At 33.5% G+C, this 23,723-nt stretch overlaps 1 protein-coding gene and 1 long non-coding RNA gene across 4 annotated transcripts in view; one reads left to right on the top strand and one right to left on the bottom strand.

The window, feature by feature from the left end:
- LOC137777790 (uncharacterized) overlaps window positions 1–23,723 on the bottom strand; it is a 203,621-nt gene that overhangs the window by 164,827 nt on the left and 15,071 nt on the right. For all 3 annotated transcript variants that reach the window (XR_011076625.1, XR_011076624.1, XR_011076626.1), the window contains exon 2: window positions 22,450–22,554. This is a non-coding gene — a long non-coding RNA (uncharacterized lncRNA). The remainder of the gene's footprint in view (window positions 1–22,449; window positions 22,555–23,723) is intronic.
- The window catches only part of PNPT1 (polyribonucleotide nucleotidyltransferase 1), a 41,820-nt gene that overhangs the window by 13,017 nt on the left and 5,080 nt on the right, over window positions 1–23,723 (top strand). The window contains exons 9-25 of the mRNA XM_068564721.1: window positions 2,028–2,214; window positions 3,089–3,140; window positions 3,518–3,575; window positions 5,597–5,693; window positions 6,636–6,738; window positions 10,600–10,670; window positions 12,462–12,498; window positions 14,430–14,496; window positions 14,638–14,727; window positions 15,909–15,962; window positions 20,269–20,375; window positions 20,835–20,906; window positions 20,997–21,060; window positions 21,467–21,550; window positions 21,905–21,988; window positions 23,044–23,150; window positions 23,239–23,294. Coding sequence (XP_068420822.1) covers window positions 2,028–2,214; window positions 3,089–3,140; window positions 3,518–3,575; window positions 5,597–5,693; window positions 6,636–6,738; window positions 10,600–10,670; window positions 12,462–12,498; window positions 14,430–14,496; window positions 14,638–14,727; window positions 15,909–15,962; window positions 20,269–20,375; window positions 20,835–20,906; window positions 20,997–21,060; window positions 21,467–21,550; window positions 21,905–21,988; window positions 23,044–23,150; window positions 23,239–23,294 — 1,390 coding nt within the window. The remainder of the gene's footprint in view (window positions 1–2,027; window positions 2,215–3,088; window positions 3,141–3,517; window positions 3,576–5,596; window positions 5,694–6,635; window positions 6,739–10,599; window positions 10,671–12,461; window positions 12,499–14,429; window positions 14,497–14,637; window positions 14,728–15,908; window positions 15,963–20,268; window positions 20,376–20,834; window positions 20,907–20,996; window positions 21,061–21,466; window positions 21,551–21,904; window positions 21,989–23,043; window positions 23,151–23,238; window positions 23,295–23,723) is intronic.

Here is a 23,723-nt window from a genome sequence, read left to right as displayed (position 1 = left end):
CGTTGAGGTGTGCAGGCTTCTCATTGCTGTGGCTTCTCTTGTTGCAGAGCATGGGCTCTAGGTGCGCGGGCTACAGTAGTTGTGGCACGTGGGTTCAGTAGTTGTGGTTCGCGGGCTCTAGAGCGCAGGCTCAGTAGTTGTGGCGCACAGACTTAGTTGCTCCGTGGCATGTGGGATCTTCCCGGACCAGGGCTTGAACCCGTGTCCCCTGCATTGGCAGGCAGATTCTTAACCACTGTGCCACCAGGGAAGCTCTAAATGCATGTTTTTAAATCTCCAATTTAATTCTGTGAAAGTGAGAGGTGTCATGGGAATACAGATAAGAAAAAGGATATAACCATCTCCATATCATGGTATCAGAGGAAGCATCTTCATGCCTCAAGTGAAGAATTGAAACCTTACCTCCCTTTACCCTCCCCCATGTATATTCGTTTAATGTTTATCTACATTTAGAACCACAACAGGGAAGTGTCACAATTTTTGCTTTTGCTTCAACCATCAGTTTAGAAAATTCCAGAGAAGGAAAGTGTATTGTACTTACCAATATTTCTGCTTAACATGTTCTTAACATGGTTTATTATCTTAACATCCTTTATTGTTTGCTTTCTGTTTAGAGAACTTCCTTTAGCCATTTTAGGGTGACACATTTTCTTCTTTCTCCTTCATCTAAGAGTCTTGATTTCTCCTTCATTCCTAAATATCTTCACTGGGTATAGGATTCTGGGATGACAGTTCTTTTCTTTCAGCACCTGAAAAATAGTATGCCTCTTCCTTCTGGCCTCCATGGTTTCTGATGATAAACCTGCTGTTGTTTGCTTTTCCCATATGGGTAAGGTGTCATTTTTCTCTGGCTGGTTTCAAGATTTTTTTCTTTGTCTTTGGTTATCAGAAGTTTAATTATGATGTGTCTTTCTTTGGGTCATCCTATGTAGGGTTTATTCAGCTTCTTGAATATGCAGGTTTATGTCTCTGCCAAATCTGGGGAGTTTCCAGCTACTTTTTTTTTCCCAGTACTTTTCAGCCCTGCCATCTTTCTCCTCTCTTTCCAGGACACCAATGACACAAGTGTTAGATCTTTTGTTACAGTTTCACAGGTCTGCTTCAATTGACTGATGGAATTCCAACATATGAACCATATAAGTAGATTTTTTTTCATTCTCAATTATGCCTAGAAGCCTTAGAAGTGACTTTTTAGGCAATAATAAATCTTAATGTGACAACATTATGTGGTTAAACATATTAGTTATGATGGTAACTATGTATTACATGATCTTTGACTTTGGACAAGTTGAGGAATGCCAGAAATGGCACACAAGTTGGCAGGAGTCTATTCAGCCTTGTAAAAACCAAAGCCAAAGCTGAATAGTAGATTATAGCTAGATACCATACTAGAAGCCTTACTTTGGAGCTTCCCTGCTTTACACAGGAGTTTTACTGTTACAGAACTATAAAAACAACCTTTTTATGGTAGTAGCTAGGGTTCTCTAGTTGGCTTACTTGAAACAGTATCAACAGTTATCACTGCAAAGATTTCCCCACCTGTGTAAGAATTAGACAATGTGACAATGACCAAATTAAGTGGGAGGTCACATCAAATATTGTTAAACAGGAAACATTTATTAGCCACCTATTGTGCTGATATTGTAAAATTTCATTTTAAATACATTTTAAAAAAAGATGCAGTTGTACACATTAAAAGATGGAATTTTATGGTATTTGAATTATATCTTACAAAGCTGTTATAAAAAATTGTGTGCATAGTTTATTTTCTTTTCCATTTCATTTTTTTATGAGAAATCTCTCATTAAATTTATGAAGAATATAAACCTAACTTCAAATATCAAGGTTTCTTTATTCATTTACTACTGTTTATATTTTGGAATTATGTTGATTCTGAGGAAAGAAATCAAAAAGGATTAATAAACAAAATTCATCTGTAGTATTTATGTCATGTCATGGTATTTGAAAATGCTATATTGGTAAAAGGTTCAATGGCAGTCTGTTTTTTTTTTTTCTTTTTTTTTTAGTCATGTTGGAAGCCTCTGCAGAGAATATTTTACAGCAGGACTTTTGCCATGCTATCAAAGTGGGAGTAAAATATACACAACAAATAATTCAGGGCATCCAGCAGTTGGTAAAAGAAATTGGTGTTGCCAAGAGGACACCTCAGAAGTTATTTGTCCCTTTGCCAGAGATTGTGAAACACGCTCATAAGTAAGAACATCTGTACAAAAGAAAATATGAAAGTGTCACCAGATTTAATTTCCTCTCAGAAAAAACTTCTCACGGAAGCACTGTCCATGCATTACTTCTTAAATAGCACCCTTCTATTTTAAGAGTCATTGCCATAAATACCAGTCTAATGCTTTAAAAAGGATGAACCCACATCCCTCTTGAAGGGCCTAAGTTTGAATCTCAAAGGAAAGGGGAGAGTGAGTTTACTGGTGAAGATTCAGATCATCCTCATATCTCTCTGTGTCAAGGTAAAAGAGTATATAAAGCATAAGATATTTGAATATCTAAGGAAACTGTTGAGGTTCTTGAAAAGAAATACAATCACCACTGTATGCCCAGTCCTTATAACAGTGCCTGCACATAAGCACTCAGTAAATTACGAATGAATGACCAGAAAATTATTTCACTTTATTTGAAATAAATTGAAAAAGTTAATATTTCCATTAGTATGAGTCTCACAGCCATTACTCAGAGATTAAAGAGTTATATACACTGTCCCCAAAAAAAGCGTTGCCTGCAATAACAGCCAAAACACGTAGAACAGAAAAAAGCAACTGGTCATATGAGAGAGAGTGAGCAGAGAGAAAGAGAAAAATCTAAGGTGAAATTAATTGAACAATTAAGAAGGGAGGGCATGTGTGTGATTCGCTTAAGATGTGAGGAGAAAGAAATTTGTGTTCTGTATCATAAATAGTAAACAGATTAGCAGTGTTATAGAGCAATAAATACATATTTTTAATTCTTTATGAAATGTTAAATATTTTAGCTTATTATTAAATATTTCAGTTTTGTTTATAATAGATACTGCCTAGTGTTTCCAAATATGCTGACATTTATTTTGTGCTTAAAATAGACTCGCCATGGAAAAACTCTACGCAGTTTTTACAGATCATGAACATGATAAAGTAGGTATACCTGAATTTTGTTTATATAATTGTTCTGGGAATTCTTTTTTGTCATAGCTTACACAGTTTTGTTTATGAATATTTGTCCTATTTTTATGAAAAATCTCTAAACAGAAAGCTAAATAATAGCCTAGCTGTTTGCTTCTCCATTCTCCTTTTGTTGGGAAGGAAGTTTTAGGGAAAACTTTTAGGGAAGTGTGGAAATAGATTTAAATGAATTAAACAGGTAATATTCCCTACAAATCAATAACCAGTTTCAATCTTTTAAAGAATGTTACCATTAGAGAAATCTGATTACTATTACAATGTGTTAATTGTATAATAATTTAAAAAATAGAAATGTTAAATATAATAACTGAACCTCAACTTTCTTTTAGATTTCCAGAGATGAAGCTGTTAACAAGATTAGATTAGATACAGAGGAACAACTAAAAGGTAATTTTTTTTTTTAGTTTAAAAAATATTTAAAGGAAATAATAGATTTTAAAGTTTCAGTTGTGAGACCTTGAACAAATCGGTTATTCTCATTACTCTCTAGTTTTATCTTTGGTAAACTTAAAATAATGATACATCCCAAGGTTACTGTTATATTGACCTCTATAAATGGGTAAGAACTGCACCCGACATAGAGTGGGCACCAATAAATGCTGAATGTGAGGTATTCCTGACCTTTTCTGGATCAAACTCTTATACTCCAAAATGGGTATCATTGTATCCTGTCATATGAAAATCTAAAAGATATTCTTTAAAATTCTTGAGTTCTTAATTTGTAAAATTGCAATACTAATAATACATGGTTTGTGGGGATTGAATGAATAAGTCATTTACATCTGCGCCTGGCACATAGCAAGTGTTCAGTAAGTGTTAACTGATGTTGTTATTATTAACATGTGGAATTGTAAAATTTAGATTTTAGAGAATCTTGCTCTCAAAAATTATTAAACAAAGGATTTGATTCTTTTAATATCAATCACAAACTGAATGTGTACCAGGCATGACATACAGTTCTCATTAATTTTTCTGCTAACAGACAAATATTCTCTCACCTGAGTATCTTATTTTAAGACAAAAATCCTGCTGCTAGCATTGATATTAAGGCCATTACCTATAATTGCCATTGAAAAAGTTTGGTCTTTTCTCACTATATTTCATCCTATTAAGAATTAGAAGTTGTTGAACTGAATGAATAAGCATTTTCAGAACTCTAATGGAAAACTGATGAATTCATAAAAGTGCTAACAAAAGATCAAGATAAAAAAAAATTAATTACATAGGACTGAGTGAACTGATGAGGATGATTATAATTTTTGTAACTGTTTGAATAAAAGAAAAAAAAACTTTGAAGCATTTAGTACAAAATACAGGTTAATATCTTTATAACTTTGACCTGGGAAATAATTTCTTAAACAATTTACAATAAAAGAGCTAATCATAAAAAAAAAAAAAGAATTAGAAGTTGTATAACAACTGTTGCCTTATTTAAAAAGAAAAGTGATTTTGTGTTTGTATTAATGCATAACAGAATACCTTCATGACCCTCTGGGTTCATAGGATATTTTAAATGTTTTGTTACTAATTATTTTCCTCTCCAAGTGCAACTCAGTTAAAGCATAAAAATTCATATTAAAATATAATATTTAAAATTATTCTTGCCTGATGAAGACACAATTCTTAATATATCTCTCTGTGGCCATTTCTTGTGTTCTGGTTACTTTAAAGTTGTATTTAATAAACCAATTGCTTAAGAGAACAGTGCTTAAAACTTGGCATAAATCAATTGGTAAGATAAAGTAGCTGAACATTTAAAAGCATAAGCCTAGGCCGACAAATCTGTATTCAGGTCACAGCTGTCGGTTACTACCTGAGTGATCTCAGGCAATTTACTCCTCCTCTTTAGGCCTGTTTTTTCTTCTGTAGAATGGGGATAATAGTAATAGAATTTACCTCATAAATTGCTATAAAGATTAAAGGCATTTTTAAAAAAACATGTAAATCACCTGGGTTATGAAAGAACTTGATAAATGTTAACTAAAAACTAGTCGGTAGGGATTTGTAACATATAAAAAAAAATTATTCCTCTATTTGTGGACTAAGATAAAAGATCCTAAGGCAAAACAGTTAAGGAGACTACTCTTAAAAAATATCAGTTAAACCTTCTCATGATATGGTTGGCTAGATTTGTCAGATAACATAATGTAATAGAAAGCTGATTGCAAAGCACTATTGTTCTGGTAGAAAGCAAACTAAGTTCCCATTAACAGTGCATTTGAGGTATAATACTTGTGTCTCTCCTACTTAAAAACATTTAATTTATCTACTTTGAGGACTAAATGTTCAGAGTCAACTCACTTGGCTTATTACTTCCATAGTTAATTGATTTGATACTGTGAGCTTAAGAGAAATCTTATCTTCCAAAAAGAGAAAATGTTTGTTTTGGTTTGTCTTTTCTTCTATAGAAAAATTTCCAGAAGTTGATTCCTATGAAATAATAGAATCCTTCAATGTTGCTGCAAAGGATGTTTTTAGAAGTATTATTTTGAATGAATACAAAAGGTAAACATATCCTTTTTTGATGGAATTGAAGGCAGGTTTCCTCAAAAGTGGCAACTTGCTCAAAGCAAGAGACTTTTTTTTTCAAATAACAGGAAAGAATTATATAATGTTTATTTTATAAATGGATACCTGTTGAAGAGTGTGTGCATTGGGTAGATGTGTTTGTCTCTCTGTGGGCCTCGTATAGAGCATTGCTTCACAGCCGTGGCTGCGTGTTAGAATTACCTGCAGAGCTTTTTTTTTTTAACATGTTTATTGGAGTATAATTGCTTTACAATGGTGTGTCAGTTTCTGCTTTATAACAAAGTGAATCAGTTATACATATACATATGTTCCCATATCTCTTCCCTCTTGCGTCTCCCTCCCTCCCACCCTCCCCATCCCACCCCTCTAGGTGGTCACAAAGCACCGAGCTGATCTCCCTGTGCTATGTGGCTGCTTCCCACTAGCTATCTATTTTACGTTTGGTAGTGAGGTGGATGGACCTAGAGTCTGTCATACAGAGTGAAGTAAGTCAGAAAGAGAAAAACAAATACTGTATGCTAACACATATATATGGAATCTAAGAAAAAAAAAAAAAAGTCATGAAGAACCTAGGGGTAAGACGGGAATAAAGACACAGACCTACTAGAGAATGGACTCGAGGATATGGGGAGGGGGAAGGGTAAGCTGTGACAAAGTGAGAGAGTGGCATGGACATATATACACTACCAAACCTGCAGAGCTTTTTAACAATATAAGTGTATGGGTCACAACCCTTGAAATTCTGATTCAGTGGGACTTAAGATGGGGCCCAGGTATCTATATTATTTTTTTAAAGTTCTACAGGTGGTTATGACATGCAGTTCAAGTTGAGAACTTCCTGGTAGGATTCAAAAGATAATGTGTGATTTTTCTGACTTCCAACACTGCTTTACTTAATTATTTCCTTTACTACTGTAGGTGCGATGGTCGAGATTTGACTTCACTTAGGAATATAAATTGTGAGGTAGATATGTTTAAAATTCTTCATGGATCATCATTATTTCAAAGGGGACAAACACAGGTAATATATGTAAAAAGCTACAATTATTTGCCAATACAGGATTGCTTAATTAGTTCTAATAGAAGTACAGTATGTAGGTTTTTAGCATATGGAATATATTATCTATTCAGAGTACTTTGATTTTTTTAAAATATGTTTAACAGTCAAGATAATGAACATATCAGTCCTCCCCAAGAGTTTCCTCATGCCTCTCTATAGTCTCTTCTTCCTGCTCCCCTCCCTTTCCTTAGGCAACTACTGATCTGCTTTTGTCACTGTAAATTAGTTTGCATTTTCTAGAATTATCTGGTATTTTTATTACATTTTTCTTTTAATCTTAAGTACACAAAATTAAGTCACTCATACTCCTCAGTTCATGACATATTGGCATTGTTGGTCTATTCCAGGCCCTCACTTTTTTTCTCCATTTAGCCTGAACCTTAGTCCTATTCTTTTCCTTTACCTATTCCCTTATATTTAACATATATGTGTATGCATTGTTTCATGTATGGTATTATGCTTTATTTTAATTATGTTAATCACTAAGTTTGCCCATCTAATGGGTACAGAGTGCTATGTCATTGCTTTCATTTGTGTTTCCTGATGAGGAATGAACATCTCTTTATATGATAGCCAATTAACATGATAACTGTATAAACCATACCCTGGGGGGCTGCATACCTCCAGGGCACTCTTTTCACATAGATAGTGTCCCTAGAGTTGAGCAGAGTGGTAGCCCTAGTTAAGGTTTGCTCTTTTGTGAATTATCTGCTCATATCCTTTGACCAATTTTTTTTTCTTTTTTTAATATGGTTTACTGTCTTTTTCCTGCTATTTTTCACTGAGTTCTTATGTGTTTTAAATATTAATCCTTTTCAGTAACCATAATTTGTATGTATCATCTCCCTCTTTGCCATATGTCTTTTAACTTTGCTTGTGGTAGTCTACTATAAGCATACCTTGGAGATACTACAAGTTCAGTTCCAAACCACTGCAATAAAGTGAATATGACAATAAAGCAAATCACACAAATTTTTTGATTTCCCAGTGCATATAAAATTTGTTTTATACTATACTGTAGTCTATTAACTGGGCGATAACATTACATCTAAAAAAACAATGTACAAACCTTAATTTAAAAATACTTTATTGCTAAAAAATGCTAACCATCATCTGAGCCTTCAGCAAGTCATAATCTTTTTGCTAGTGAGGTTTTGAAAATTTTGAGAATTATCACAATGTGACACAAAGACACAAAATGAGCAAATGCTGTTGGAAAAATGGTGCTGATAGACCTGCTTGACACAAGGTTGCCACAAACCTTCAATCTGTTAAAAAGGCATTATCTGCAAATAATTAAGAAGTTAAACACAATAAAGTGAAGTGCAGTAAAATGAGGTATGCCTGTGTATGTCTACAGTGAACCCGAAATCTTTACTTTTGAGGTCTTCTTAAAGAAATCCTCCCTTACCCCAAAGTCACAAAATTATGCACCTACTTCTTCTATTAACTTTCTAGTTTTAGCTATTAAATTTAGACTATTAATCTATCATGGAGTTTATTCCTATACAAGGTATTAGGTAGAACCCTCCAGAGTGAGCCAATTTTGCAACACTGTTTACTAAAAATTCATTTTTCCCATTGATTTGTAATGTTACCTTATCATATTCAAAGTTTATAAATACATGTTTGAACTATACTCTCTTCCATTGTTCTGTGAGCTCCCTGGGCCAGTGTCAAACTGTTTTAATTATTATAGTTTTGGGATATATTTTAATATCTGAGGGGCAAATCCTCCCTTTTTATTCTTCCTTCTCTCCCCCCGCCCCAGAACTGTCTTAGCTCTTCTGTTACATTTGTTCTTTCATTTAAATTTTAGTATCATATCAAGTTCTGAAAAAAATCTTTCTATCCAATACGATTTAGATTGGTTTTGCACTGAATTTACGGAATGAGTAAAAAATGGTATTTTTACAATTTCAATCACAGTCTTTACAATAAATATAGTCTATCTCTCCTTTGATTTGGGTTTTCTTTTATGACTTTTAATAAAAATTTTTTAAAATAACTATTAAATTTTGTATACTTTTGTTAGCCCTCCTGACAATCTCTGTCTTTTAACTGGAGTGTTAGGTCCATTAATGTTCAATTTAATTATTGAGTTTAGTCTGTCATTTTATTATTTGTTTTTGTTTAGCCCCTCTGTCTTTTGTTTTTCTATTCTTTCTGCCTTTTTAGATTAATTGAATATTTTTTAGATCTCCATTTGAATTTGTCTGTTTGCTTTTTAACTATACCTCTGTGTTATTTTACACTGGTTACTACAGAGAATACAGTATACATTCTTAACTTTTCACAGTCTGTTTACAGTTAATTTTTTTCACTTCACACAAGATGAGTAAAGTTTGCAACCACTTAGGTCCATTTGCCCCTCCTTCCATCCTTTATGCTGTAGTTGTCTTATGAGTTACATCTACATGTGTTATAACTCCACAAGGCAACATTATAACTTTTATTTTAAACAGTTACATACTTAAAGAAGAGGGAAAAGATAGCCTTTTATATTGACCCACATATTTACCATTTCTAATGCTTTTTTATTTCTTCCTGAAGATCCAAGTTTCCATTTAGTATTATTTTGCTTCAATCTGACAAGACTTCATTTAGTATTGTCCTATGGATGTTCTGATAACAAATTCTTATTTTTCATTTATCTGAAAATGTCTTTATCTTTTTACAAAGAATCTTTTGCCAGAATATAGATTCTGGGTTGATGCTTTTTTCTTTCAGAACTTAAAGAAATGGTCTACTGTTTTTTGTTCTCCTTTTTTTTCTGATGAGAAATCAGGGCTCATTCAAATCATTGTTCCCTGTATGTTATTTTTTGTTTTCATCTGGGTGCTTTCAAGATTTTCTGTCTTTGGTTTCAGCAGTATGACTATGAAAAGTGTGGTTTTCTTTTATTTATCCTACTAAGAGTTTCTTGAGCTTTAAACCTATAAATTTGTATCTTTCATCAAACTTGAGAAATTTCAGCTGTAATTTCTTCAAATACTTTTTTCTATCTCATTCTCTCTTTTCCCTCATTCTGGGGTTGCAAGTACATATGTTTAGTCCTTTTGATATTGTCCCACAGGTCCTGGAGGCTATGTTCTTTTTTCCCTCCCTCGTTCTGTAGAGTGGGCAATTTCTTCTAATCCATCTTCATGTTCACTGACTCTTGCCATCTTCTTTCCATTATGATTTATTATTTTTCAGTTCTAGAATTTCTATTGGTTCTTTTTTATGTCCTTGAATATAATTATGATAGCTATTGAAAATCCTTGTCTGTTAATCCAACATCTGAATCAGCTCAGGGTCAGTCTCTATTCATTGTCTTTTCTCTTGAGAATGGGCCCCATTTCCTGTTGTTGTTTTTTTTTTGTAGGTTGTATCCTGGATGTTGTGAATGATACATTGTAGAGTCTTTGGATTATGTTATGTCCCTACAGTCTTCTTAGATTAACCTTATTTTTTTTTTTCCAATTTTAAGCAGGTAGTTTTATTGGCTGAACCTTTATTGAGGATTCCTTTAGGGTCAGGTTTTAAAATATTCCTCTTCCTGTCCTCCTCCCCCAGCACTCCCTAGTGCTTTAAATACGTAGTCTATGTGATATTAGACTTCTGGATTATTGAGATTTACACATAATATTTATAATGTGTAAGTAATATAATTTCTAATGTTTATGGAATGAATAAATGTTTACTGTACCTTGGCAAGCTTTGAATAGAATGTACTTATCTCATTTCTTTAAAAGCTAAGTGGGTTCTTCAAATGTTTTTAGTTTTCATCTTCATTGTTAGTAAACTAAAGCCTGAGGAATTTTATTTCTTCTTTTTTAGGTGCTTTGTACTGTTACATTTGATTCATTAGAATCCAGCATTAAGTCAGACCGAATTATAACAGCTATAAAGTAAGTTATGTTTTTGGATTATGATGTTACAATATATAATTCATGTGGTATATTATTATTCATTATTACTTCTTAAAACCTGTATCTCTGTACTTCATTTTTCTGTTTACATAATAGTGATTTCAAGGGTTTTTTTGTGCTATATTTGTCTCCTAACTCATTTGTTAGAACAAGTTTTGGTAAAGCATTTAATTCTTTTTAATATGGGTACATTTAGTTTATTCTTTATCTCTAGAACCATTCCTCTGGACAGATTTCCTGGGTAATCTTGCATGGATAGGTTTTTCTGTTGAATATTATAAACAATAGAGCAAATGAATAATAAGCAAGAATCCCAGTTCCCAAAAAGAATCTGGAAGTTGTTAAAAGAAAAAACCTTATCTAATCCCAAGGCACATTTGAATTTGTGTTAAAAAAAAAAATACTTGGTTTTCCTCCACTGATCCTAAAAAGTCAGCAGTAAAATCATGTTGATCAATTTTAGATGATGAGAATCTATATTACAGTCCCCACCAGCATTTATGCATCAGAGTTCTGGAACTCACAGCCACAGATCTTCCTCAGTGCCTAACAGGGTTGCTTCCCTTTCCTTTATTAAGGGTCTCAGAAGACCAAAGGACTCTGCCTCCCTCTTCCTTCTGCCCAACTGATGAGGATAATCCCCAGTATCTTCAGGATAGCATCACTAATTGTTTTTCATGTACCTAATAAAAATAACAATTGCAGCTGTATGTATAAGACTTGAATGTTCATCATAATCATAATTCTTTGTGGTGGGGGAGCTCTTAAACTTTTGTATTTTAAATTCCCATCTAGACCAAAATGTGGTTGCCCTATCCTTCTTCATTTTGACTCCTTTCTTCTAGGAGGCAACACAGCTTCATAAGAGTGTGCACTGGGTTTGGCCAGCATACCGCTCTGTGTTCTAGTCCTCAGTCTATAACCTCTGTAAATGAGGGCGTGCACATCACTCAGCCATGCTGGTCTTTGGTTTCCTCATCTTATAAAGTGCAGGTACTGGGCTAATGATCCCTAGCCTCCTCTCTAGCCCCTAAATCTATGATTCCTTTAGTCTTCTGAAGGTGTCTGGTTTTTAAATTTCTTTCCCCAAGGCTGTAATTTATGGTTGTGCAGATTCAGCCCTAGCCTAGGACTTTCTAAATCCTCTGTACAGAGAGGTGCCTTTTGTAATCCCACTCAAAGGGGACACTGTTTGTGCCAAGAACCTGTATATGCTTGTCTTTTCCTTAGTTAAAAATAAATCTGGTTTCCTGCTTCCAGAAATTTTGTTACTTCTCATGCTTATTCTCCCCATTGTTCTAGATTCAGTCATAACAGTTCTCTTTTCAAACCCTGAAAAAAATCTTTGCTTGTCAGATCTCCTGATTGCTCTCAGCTATATCATTTCAGTTACTGATCTTCATTTCACATGTTTGACTGGGAGGAAGATCATAACTCTGAGATTTAAGTAATGTGTTTATATTTAGGATTCTCACTACGTATTAATGCTTTAAAATGCATCTATTGTCTTAGTATTCAAATCTGGATATCTATGTGCTTTATTTTAAGCAAAATTGTTTTCTTAAATCTGTGTAGAATTCATTCAGAAGCCCCAGAAAAAAATACTGTTTCTGACATTCATCCTTCTAATTCTTCTGGTATTCAATTTCAGACCAACTCTCCTTAATAACCAATTGTTTCTTAAATCCCCCTTACATCTTGTTTAGTTGTTTATTGAATAAATCTGTATCTGTGTGATTTTTTTTTTAATATTATGCTTTTTGTTTGCAGTGGGATAAAAGATAAAAATTTCATGCTTCACTATGAGGTAAGATGAATTTTTCCCCAATATTTTATTATGAAAGATTTCCAGGATACAGCAAAGTTGAAAGAATTTTACAGTAGATATCAGTATATCCACTACCTAGGTTCTACCATTAACATTTTACTACGCTAGTTTTATCATATATCTATCACTGTTACTTTATTGCTTACAGAAGGGATTTAGAGAGACAAGTAGTAGCTTTCCAACCAACAACTTCCTGTTCTGAGTCATACATAAAAGTTAAAGTATAGTAGAGAGTACTGTATTGGTCAAGAAAGAGTTGTAACTGTTCACATGTGTTCCAAACAAGTGGGGCTTTTCAAATACCTCAACTGACAAATCACCATCTCCCTTTAGTTCATTTAAATGTTCATATTTTTACTCATTTGATTAGTAGTAAAAGAACTGAGGTATTTAATGTTAAACTACTTTATATGAAATCATTACATATAATTGAGTTTGTGATTGACTTTATTCACAACTAATCCTAAGGGACCAGATACAACACAACCATATAGCACTTTAATTTTAGTATTTGAAGCATACATGCTGGGAGGCTAGTGTAACATAGCAGGTCTTTTGAGTGGCCATTGTTGATTGCCCAGAATCCCAACATCTCAGTTTTGTTGAATCTGCTATAGTTAATAGAGAACATTTCATGTAAAAAAAATATGCTAGAGAATATCCATAAACCTGGAGATTCTCACAGGTTTTAAGTCCCTAATATCCTGTTTTGGATATAACCAGATGCTACAGAAGCCACAGAGGAATAGTAATTGATAAGGCACATCCTTTGTCAAGAGCTGAAGAGCACATGGCAATCTTTAAAAAAGGGCACCTGCGAAAAATGCAGCTCTAGCTGATTATTGGGGAAAGAGGTGAGGGTGGGGGCAGGAGAAAGATATGGGCCGTTATTGCTGTATTATCCCATTTTTAAAAAACCTTTTTATCATAAAATACAGATACTGAAAACCATATAAAACAAAGGATGACTTAATGGGTTTTTATAAGGCAGACACCCTTGTAACCACCACCCAAGTCACAGTGTAGAATGTTGCCAGTCACCCCAGAAGCTCCTCCATGTTTTTCATCCCAGTCTTAATACCCTTCTTCCCCTGAAAATAAACTACTCTCCTAAGTTTTATAGTAATCACTTCCTTGGATTTTTATTGCACATCCCTAGGTACTACAGTGTAGTCTTGTCCATTTTTTTAAAATTTGGTATTTCTTTGTCTCTTTTAATCTATAGGTCTCTCCTCTGTCACATTCTTTTCTTTACAGTCTTTCTGTTGAAGCCGCAGAGCCTCCTGACCTGTAGTGCTCCCCACAGTCTGGGTGCTGCTGATTGCACTCATGGTGCAGTTCAGCACGTTCCTCTGTCTTTCTGTCTCCTGCAAATTGACTGCTAGATCCAGAGGCTTTATCAGATTCATGTTCCATCTCTCCTTTTTAAAAACATTCCAGATTTGTATGGGAAATTTCTCAATTTTTTAAATGACTGCAACTAGTTCACATTCTTTTAAGACGATATATCAATCAAATAAAATAGTGTGCAACCCCTGGCTAAAGTAAAACCCTTATTGAAAAAGATCTGTTTCCTCAATGTGCATTTTTTAAAAATACGTACATTTCTTGTATTACAAAAATAAAGTATTTTGTTATTGTTAACAATTTAAACATTATAGAAATTTGTGGTGTAAATCCCCATAACCATCCATTTCCCACCCCAGGTCACATAAACACTAGAAATAGCTACTTTTAGCAATTTGGTGTATGTTTTAGATGTCCAGACATTTTCTGTGTGTATATGAATGTACTTTTTTTTTTTTTTTTTTAACAAAAATGAGATTCTACTGTTTTGTAACTTATCATATATATGGGATATCTTTCCATGTCATTTGTATATGTACGTGGTTTTTGTTTTTGTTTTTAAGTTTCCTCCCTATGCAACTAATGAAATTGGCAAAGTCACTGGTGTAAATAGAAGAGAACTTGGGCACGGTAAGTACAAATCGGTATATGTACATGGTATTCTTACAGAGACTTAGCATTTTTTTTTTTTTTAAACATCCTTATTGGAGTATAATTGCTTTACAATGGTGAGCACATTTTTTTTGCTTATTATTTTCTCTTCTGATTTAGGTGCTCTTGCTGAGAGAGCTTTGTATCCTGTTATTCCTAAAGATTTTCCTTTCACCATAAGAGTCACATCTGAAGTACTAGAGTCAAATGGTATGGTTTTGAAATATATTTTTCCTAGTCAAAAAGAACAGACTCCCTGTTATAGTTTTAGCTTTTCATAAATAATGTTACATTACATTTATTACTACAGTACCCAACCCACTGCAAGAGAAAAATGTGTTTAATCATATACTTATCTGAATCTGTTCTTCGCTAATGAGCTGTTTTGAAAACAATATAATGTAAAACAAATATTTCTCTTTATGTGTCTTTTACAATAGATCCAGTTTGGGTTATTTGTTTTATTTTTATAAACAAGCCACAGAGCAAGGCCAGCTTGGAGAGAGGAAGGGAAAAATATATAGTGAGCCATTAAGCAGGGAATACCTGTCATATATCACAGATATAAGTAGATATCACAGAAAGAGACTGGGCTAAAAGGTCAAATTTATTTTTTGTTTCAAAGGAAATTTTTTTTTTTTTTTTTTTTCCTGGCAGGGCTCTGTGGCTTGTGGGATTTTAGTTCCCCAACCAGGGACTGATCCTGGGCCCTCGTCAGTGAGAAAGCGCAGAGTCCTAACCTCTGGAATGCCAGGGAATTCCCAAAAAGTCAAATTTAAATTAAAAATCGGTCCACAGGTCAAGGAAAGGTGATATAATCATTAAAGGCAGAAAGAGCATGTAGTTCTCAAACATGTAGCAGACATAGATAGATGTTCATAGATATTTTTTAAAAAACACCAAAGCTCAGAATTTAAACTAGAGACTTTCTGTTCTCTATTGGGTGTGACTAGTCTATAGCTTATGGTCCAGTGAGAGAGCTATAGCCCTGTATCTTTAACTGCCTTCTGATTAAGCAACAGAAGAGGCATGCTGTTTTTTCTGGTAGGTTTCTTAGAATCAGAATCTCTAGCACTGCTGTCCAGTAGAACTTTCTGTAGTGACAGAAATTCTCTCTCTCTGTGCTGTCCAGCTGAGGGACTGAATTTATTTCAAATAATTTAAATTTAGTGGCCACATGTTGCTAATGGCTATCATATTGGACTGTGCAGCTCTGCAGTTTGTGGTTTAGGAAAGGTTGCCTTAAATGCTTTTAAAAAGAAGGAAGGAAAGAATATTGAATATTTAAATTATAGATGAGTATGTGTAAGGAAATAACCAGTAGTAGCAATTTTCTACATTTAACAAAAATCAGTATTAAAGCAAGTATTTTTATTTCTTTCTTTGTATAGGATCATCTTCTATGGCATCTGCATGCGGTGGAAGTTTAGCTTTAATGGATGCAGGTAAAAGAGTTATGTCTCAAAACTACCAAAGCTTATTTATATACATATACTTGAATAGTATAAAATATAGGATTTTTTTTTAATTGAATTTTAGTAAGACTTGGAGAAGTCAGATTACAGATTACCAAACCTGGCCAGAAGGAAGATAGTTACAAAGTACAGCTTCAACTATACAGGTATCTGCTGGAATTCTTATTCTTGGCTAAGAGCAATACACTGAAATTATTTACTTGGTGACCCCAGGGGCTTTCTGAGAGCTCTGCAATTGATTCCATTCACTAAGGAAGTTTGGATTAGCAAGCAGGAGTATTAGGACCCATAAAGGAAAGTAACTATGTAATCTTTCAGCTGATTTATGCAAGCCCTGAGAAGAACAATGCCACTCATAGAAGAGTACACAGAACTTCAGGATAAAAAGGAAGATTGCAAGTGGTTCAGTATAATCTCTGGATCTGAAACACCAAAAGGGAAAGAGGCAACATGTTAAGAGACTCTGAAAACAGTATCTGCCAGTCACCAATGATGCTATTCAAGAAGAGAAAAGGAAACTAAAGACACTCAAGAGGCCACACAAAGAGTTCCCCATAAGTTCATACATTTACAGTACAGAAAAACAGAAGGATAGAAAGGATAACATAACCAAGGATGAAATGAAGGAATGGTATAAATGTATAATACCATTTCTAAAAAGATTAAAACTTAAGCCAAAGCAAAAAAAGCTAAAGGCAATTAAAGGCACTTTTCTAGTTGTGTTCAGTGGAAGGAAAACATAATCTGATAGTTAAGGTAGCTGGTAAAATACCATTTCTATTTTCACCTTCATTCATTCATTCAACAAATCTTTATTGTATGCTACCTCTGTGCCAAGCACTGATCTAAGCTCTTGGGACACAGTGGTAAACAAAATGAAGTTCCTGTCCTCATGGAGCTTGCATTCATCACTCTTATAATCTCATATTGGAAAACACAGAACAAATCCTGAAAAAGGTGAACTGAAAGATAAAAGATCATAAGAGAGTCTTTAACTGCTTTAAATGAATTCAGATCTTTAGGTCTAGACAAAAACCCATCCTAAGTAATGATGAGAACTTCAGGATAAGATAACTGAAACCAATTTGGCAGTATTGGAGAAATCATGGAGATTAGTATACCAAAGACACAAAGAATTCTTACTCTGAAAAATAAGAAGTGTATTTTCTGTAAAGTATAACCCAGTGAACTTGACAGTGACCCTTGGCAAGACTCTTAAATGGTAAAAGAATAGTGTATAAGTATTTTAAGACAGGAACCAGAAGAGACTCATTTAAAATAAGTCATGCCGTAGTAAACTCATTTTCTGTTTTTGAAAATATTACTAGGTTTAGAGTAGAGAGGGAGGGTGCTGCTTGTACAGTGTATCTAGAGTTCAGCTTGGCAGTTTATGACCTTGGCAGTAAATGATGCAGAAATTAAGAAAGGGTAATAAGTATCCCATTTATATATAACTGGTTGAAGGGTGAGCAGCCAGGACTGGATGATCTGATGGGTAGGTTGGAGAGGAGTCTCAAGTAGAATACTTGAAGATGCTCCATCCTAAACCCTGTCCCCTTCAATGTTTTTTGTTATTGACTTGACTAAGGACACTGGCCTTCCAATAAAAAGGATACTGATAAAAAGGAGTATGTGACTGATATGTTAAATGACAGTTTTTAATCTCTAAGAGAAAAGTGTTGACAAGATAAAAAAATATGGAGCCAGAAAGAAAAAAAATTTGACAAGAATAAATGTCAAATCCTGTGAGAAGAGCCAACAAATGGTATTCGATTCAAACACGAGTGCTTGCCATGTCCTACGTCAGACACTGCCTATGCTCCAGGGATACAAATGGTGCCCAGGTTTTTAAAAGTTTACAGGAACAAAAACAAACATAAAGATACTAACATATCAAAGAGATAATACAAATATGTACAATACGGATGAAGAACTAGGTTGAACATAATTGGCTTCATAGAGACAGCGACATTTCATCTGGGTTTAAAGGTTGAGTGGTTGTTGACCAGGCATATTAGCATCAGGGCCCGTATTTCATGTGAAAGGAACAACATATGCAAAGTTATGAAACAGTATAGTATGTTCCTGAAATGTATTTGAAAGAAGTGATGATGTAATAAACTGGGACCAGATTTCAAAGATCATTATTACATTAAGGAGTTTGAACTATTAAAGCTAGTGTCTCCCAACTCAGTATTCCATAAAATAGAGTACAACAGGATGTTGATTATTGTATACTATGGAAAAAAATTTGTTCTAAAGTAGGTTTGCACAGGGTTAAGCAAGTGTGTTTAATATGGTTTAAATAAACTTAAATATGTTAATGTGAATATTGAATCTCTAGGAGCAGGATATGTACTATTTCCCAAACTTTTTTGACCACAGAACTTAAATAAAAAATTCCTGGAAGCAGGTAATGGGGAACTTGAAGGATTTTATGGGGAAGAGTGGCATGATGCGAATCTGCTTTTTTTCTTTTGGGGGTAGTTTTTCCTAGCTTACGTGATAGCCCTAGGGGATGTGGTGGGAGAGAACAGGAGCTGGGGTGTGGGTGGGGTTACTAAAATCTAAAAAACTGGACAGGGAAACTGTTGCCAGGGCAAGAAGTAATGTGGACTTGGACTAAAGGAGTCGAAATGGATATTTCAGTATCCAGGACAATTTTTTTAAAAATTTAGAGGATAAACTAATCAGATCTTTGTGACTTGATAGTGTATAGGAAATGAGGAAAGATGTGTTGATTCTAGTATGAGTGTCTTATTGCTTTCAACCAAGACGGAATGCACGAGAGAAAGGATTTATTGGGGGTGATTAAATTTTGAACATAATTGTATATGTATTTAAGATGTGTTGGGGACATTTAGCTGGAGATGTCCAATAGGCAGATGGGCTATACAGATCCAGGGTTTAGCAAAGAGAACTAGGCAGGACGGACAGATTTCTAAGTCATCAACATTGTAGGTGATAGTTAAAACTGTGGGCATATGTGAGATTGCTTAGAGAATATGAAATGAGGTCTCTGTCACACTTCTTTATACCAGATAAATTCCAAGTGATCAAAACTTTAAACTTTTTTTTTTAATTAAACAAGGAAGATTTTATGAAAATCTTGAACAGAAAAAACCTTTCTAGGGAATTCCCCCAAAGTCCAGTGGTTAGGACTCAGTGCTTTCACTACAGTGGCCCGGGGTTCAATCCCTGGTCAGGGAGCTAAGATCCCACAAGCCGTGTGGCACGGCCAGAAAAAAAAAAAACAACCTTTCTAAGCAAAATCCAGGAACTGTGATTGCATATAAAATCCTCTACAGGAAAAAAAAAAAAATCACAATAAAGTCAACAAACTAGAAAATAATATTTTATATTACATTTCATATTTATATTTTATTTACTATATAATAGTCTATATATTTAACAAAGATCTGTCCATATTAAAAGAGCTCTTACAAATCAATAAGAAAAAGACTAACAACCACATAAAAAAATGGTTGAAGGCCATGAATAGGCAGTTCACAGAAAAAGAAATATAAATGGTTTAAAAACATGAAAAAAAGTTCAACTTCACTCAAACAGAAATCAAGTTAAAAACAATAAGCTGCCATCTTTATCATTCAGATGGCAAAGGTCAAAAGATTTGACAAAAATTAACAAGAATGTAGAATAGCAGGTACCCTCATATACTGCTGGTAAAAGTATAAAATGCTACACACTGTGGAAGACTGTGGTTGACACTATAACAAATGTAAATTCACACACCCTTTGACTCAGTAACCGCACTTCTATCGTATAGCTTATAAACACATACAGGGAGTACTCTGCAGCCATTGAAAAGATTAAGGTAAAGAAAAGAAAAGATTACACTCACATTTTTACTCCCTGGGTATAATTTTCTGGGAGGATATACAAAAAATCTAATAGTGGCTGTCATGGGAAGGTGGACTAAAGGGCTCAGGCTGGAACAATTTACCAAATACATGATTACTTTTCAAAAAAAAAAAGAAAAAGAAGGCACCAAAAGCAAAGGGCAAAGAAACGGATTACTTTAAGAGTTAAGTTTGCTATTATTAGGTTTTTGTTGAGAACAAAATTAGAATTATGTTAAGGAGCTTTTATTATATGTTAAAGAGGAAAGGAGATAGTCATATGATTTATTAAGACCTGTACTCTAACTTAGTTTTGGAATTGTCAATTTAGAACACCATCCAATGTCAGAAGAAGATGAATAACCTATGTTAGGCTGATGTACACACTGCACACAAGTTCTTTTTCTCAATTATAGGAGTTCCAATTTCATCTGCTGTCGCAGGTGTGGCAATAGGATTGGTCACCAAAAACAATCCTGACAAGGGTGAAATAGAAGATTATCGTTTGCTGACAGATATTCTGGCAAGTATATTCACATTTTCAAATATTTAATGGTGAAGATTATACACACTTTACAAGCATAGTGTGTTTAGAAGAATGCTAGTGCTGGAGAAACAGAAGTCCTTGTTCTTACTTTCCTCTTCTGCATATTTGCCTTGGATTTTATAGGATGTGAGTTAAAAATAAATATTACAGTATAAGTATCCATAATGGCTCACTTTAGGATGATCGTAAATTAATCCTTATGCATTCATTTATGGGGGGGGGAACATGAAAAATAAAGTGATTTTCTAACGAAATATTTATAACTTAAAAAGCCACAAATTGAAAGCAGTAGTTAATATACAAGATATTTTTTTGTGTATAGTCCTAAAGGACATGGTTTACTTATAAAGCTGTTTTTAAAAATTCCTCTACAGTGACTATGGGTGAATTTCACTTTTGTTTAAAATTATATCATAATTTGTTAAATTCTTTAAGGGGATTGAAGATTACCATGGTGACATGGATTTCAAGATAGCCGGCACTACTAAGGGAATAACTGCATTACAGGTATTTTAAAACCCATTTTGTTTCATTTTTAAATATTTAAATAAGGTCATAAATCAATATTTACATAATTTTTCGGCTTTTCCATATTAGGCTGACATTAAATTACCTGGAATACCAATAAAAATTGTAATGGAGGCCATTCAGCAAGCCTCAGGTAAGCCAAGCCAGTGTGCCTGATTCTCCTTTTATCACTGTCTTTGTGTTAATGGGAACTATAATTCCTATTAGGCTTATTATTAAAAATAGGCTTATTATAAAATACTGCTTTAGAAAATGAAATTTAATGTAACAACCTAGATCAAGAAGTATTAAGTTATTGGGTACATGACTAATCATCAATGTGGAAAACCAGTGAAAATTCAGTTTTTACAAATTGACTCCCTGAGATAGGATTGGAGAAGGGAATACAAGTAGAATTGTTAAGGTAATTGGGATGTAAAAGAACTTTGATTATTAAGCTAAAGAGTTTGGATTCCACTCCATAAAACTAAGAATACTGCTATATCTGATCACATTTATTTTATACAGTTATAATTTTATTATGTTTTTATCTCTTCAAGCGGCAAAGAAGGAGATATTACAGATTATGAACAAAACTATTTCAAAACCTCGAGCATCTAGAAAAGAAAATGGACCTGTTGTAGGTAATACATTAAAATTACTGATTTCATGATAAGGTAAACATATGAAAGTACACTGGTATTTAAAATTTTTTTAAAATCCATACACAAAACAAAAAAGTCAAATGCTTTTATAGTTAAAATACTTTAAATTTCAGGGGATATTCTTAGATGTTAGAATTGTTTTAAGTCACATAGCAAATTGTTTTTCTATATTTCATACTGAAATGTTTTTACATGTGTCTAGGCCAAGTCTTGAGTGACCAGTACATGTTTTAGGTTCATATATATATGTGTGTGTGTGTGTGTGTATATATATATATATATATATATATATATATTTAAATAATTTTTATTTTTGTCTGTACTACATTTCAGAAACTGTTCAGGTTCCATTATCAAAACGAGCAAAATTTATTGGACCAGGTGGATATCATTTAAAAAAACTTCAGGCTGAAACAGGTAAGAGTTGTATGATGTTTGGGATTTTTTATTTAATGCTAGGTCATGTTAAGTTTGCCATTTCACCTCTATTGTGTTTCTCCAAAAATAAGTTTGAGAAATGAGAGACAGATGTAACATTGACATCTCAATGAGATGAAAAAAGGATATAACACTGACATGTCTTTACTGTAAGTTTTCTGTGTATGCCTCTTAATAAATTAGCAAACGATCATCTTTATATTCAAGAAGGCTGACTTAGAATTCATCAGTTTTTCTTCAACGTTTTAAAATCAAACATTTAGAAAAATTACTTTTTCACTTTAGAGGAGTTTTGCTTTAATTTTTCTTACTATGAGTTCTGCTATTTTTCACTTAGTCTTATTTATTTAGACTCTTTTATTTAAAGGGTATGTGTAGAAGTAGTATGCTTTACAATTTGTTTTTTTCTGGAATCAATCTTTGGGTTACCTAGTACTTACCAGATTTGAGGTTACTGAAGGAGAGCGAGAAGTAGAGTCACCTTGGGCAGTTCTCAGGGTTGAGAAACGGACATGATTTTGTCCCTCATCCATCTGTTCACCACTCTACAGAGTAAGAGGGAGAAAGGTGAGGAAAGGGTTCTAGTATAGTTTCTTCTCATAATTAAGAGCACAAAACCAAACTCTCCAAAATTAGAACTTATATGCTTTCTCCCACCAGACTGTGGGCTCCAAGAAAGTAGGGACATTGGCTCACTGTTGTATCCCCAGGGCCTAGCACAGTGTTGGATACATAGCAGGTGTGCAGTGTGTATTTGTTGATAAATGAATCCCTTCATTTCTAAAGCAGTGATTAAGCATAGCACAACCCTGCCCAGCTACCTCCAGGTCACTCCCCTGCTCTCACATCTACTTTTAAGACTATTCTCCAGTGGAATGAGCAATATATAATATATATATTATATATTATATATATATATAGCAATATATAATATATATAATAGCAATATATAATATATATATTATCTATATATAGCAATATATAATATATATATATATATTATATTTTAATATATAAAATTATTTTTTTAAAAGGAGTAACTATTAGTCAGGTGGATGAAGAAACATTTTCTATATTTGCACCAACACCCAGTGCCATGCATGAAGCAAGAGACTTCATTACCGAAATCTGCAAAGATGATGTAAGAACAGATCTTTTAATAGTCAGTTTTTTTCTACTTTTTGTTGCTGTTTTCTTTATGAATCTTACGGCTTATTTTGCACTTACAGCAAGAGCAGCAATTAGAATTTGGAGCAGTATATACCGCCACAATAACTGAAATCAGGTAATATCAACTAAAATGCTGTGCTGCTTTTTATAAGATTTATATTACAAGCTCATGTTAACTTCACATTTGCATTATTTACTTTGAAATTGTAAGATGTTTAGATTATATGTCAATTACCATATAATCATTATTTCTTTTTAACATAAAATTTATTTTCTGCACGAGTTTGTAGATTTTCACTAACATGATTCTGTGATTATAATTATACTAATATATTATTCTAACTGAATTGTTTTCTTTAACCAAATTTCCCACCATTTTAATCTTCCCAATAAACAAGCCCCAAATAGACTTAGCAATATCTCCTTTTTCTTTCTTCTTTTTTTTTTTTTTTTTTTGGTAGTTTCTTGTTGGTCTGTTTTAAAGATACTACTACTTAATGCCTAAGTAGTGCATTTTTTTTTAAATGCCAGTTTCAACCTCAAA

Source organism: Eschrichtius robustus, chromosome 15, assembly GCF_028021215.1.
Source record: "Eschrichtius robustus isolate mEscRob2 chromosome 15, mEscRob2.pri, whole genome shotgun sequence".
Classification (NCBI taxonomy): Eukaryota; Metazoa; Chordata; class Mammalia; order Artiodactyla; family Eschrichtiidae; genus Eschrichtius; species Eschrichtius robustus.
This window is presented reverse-complemented; position numbering and strand designations above follow the sequence as displayed.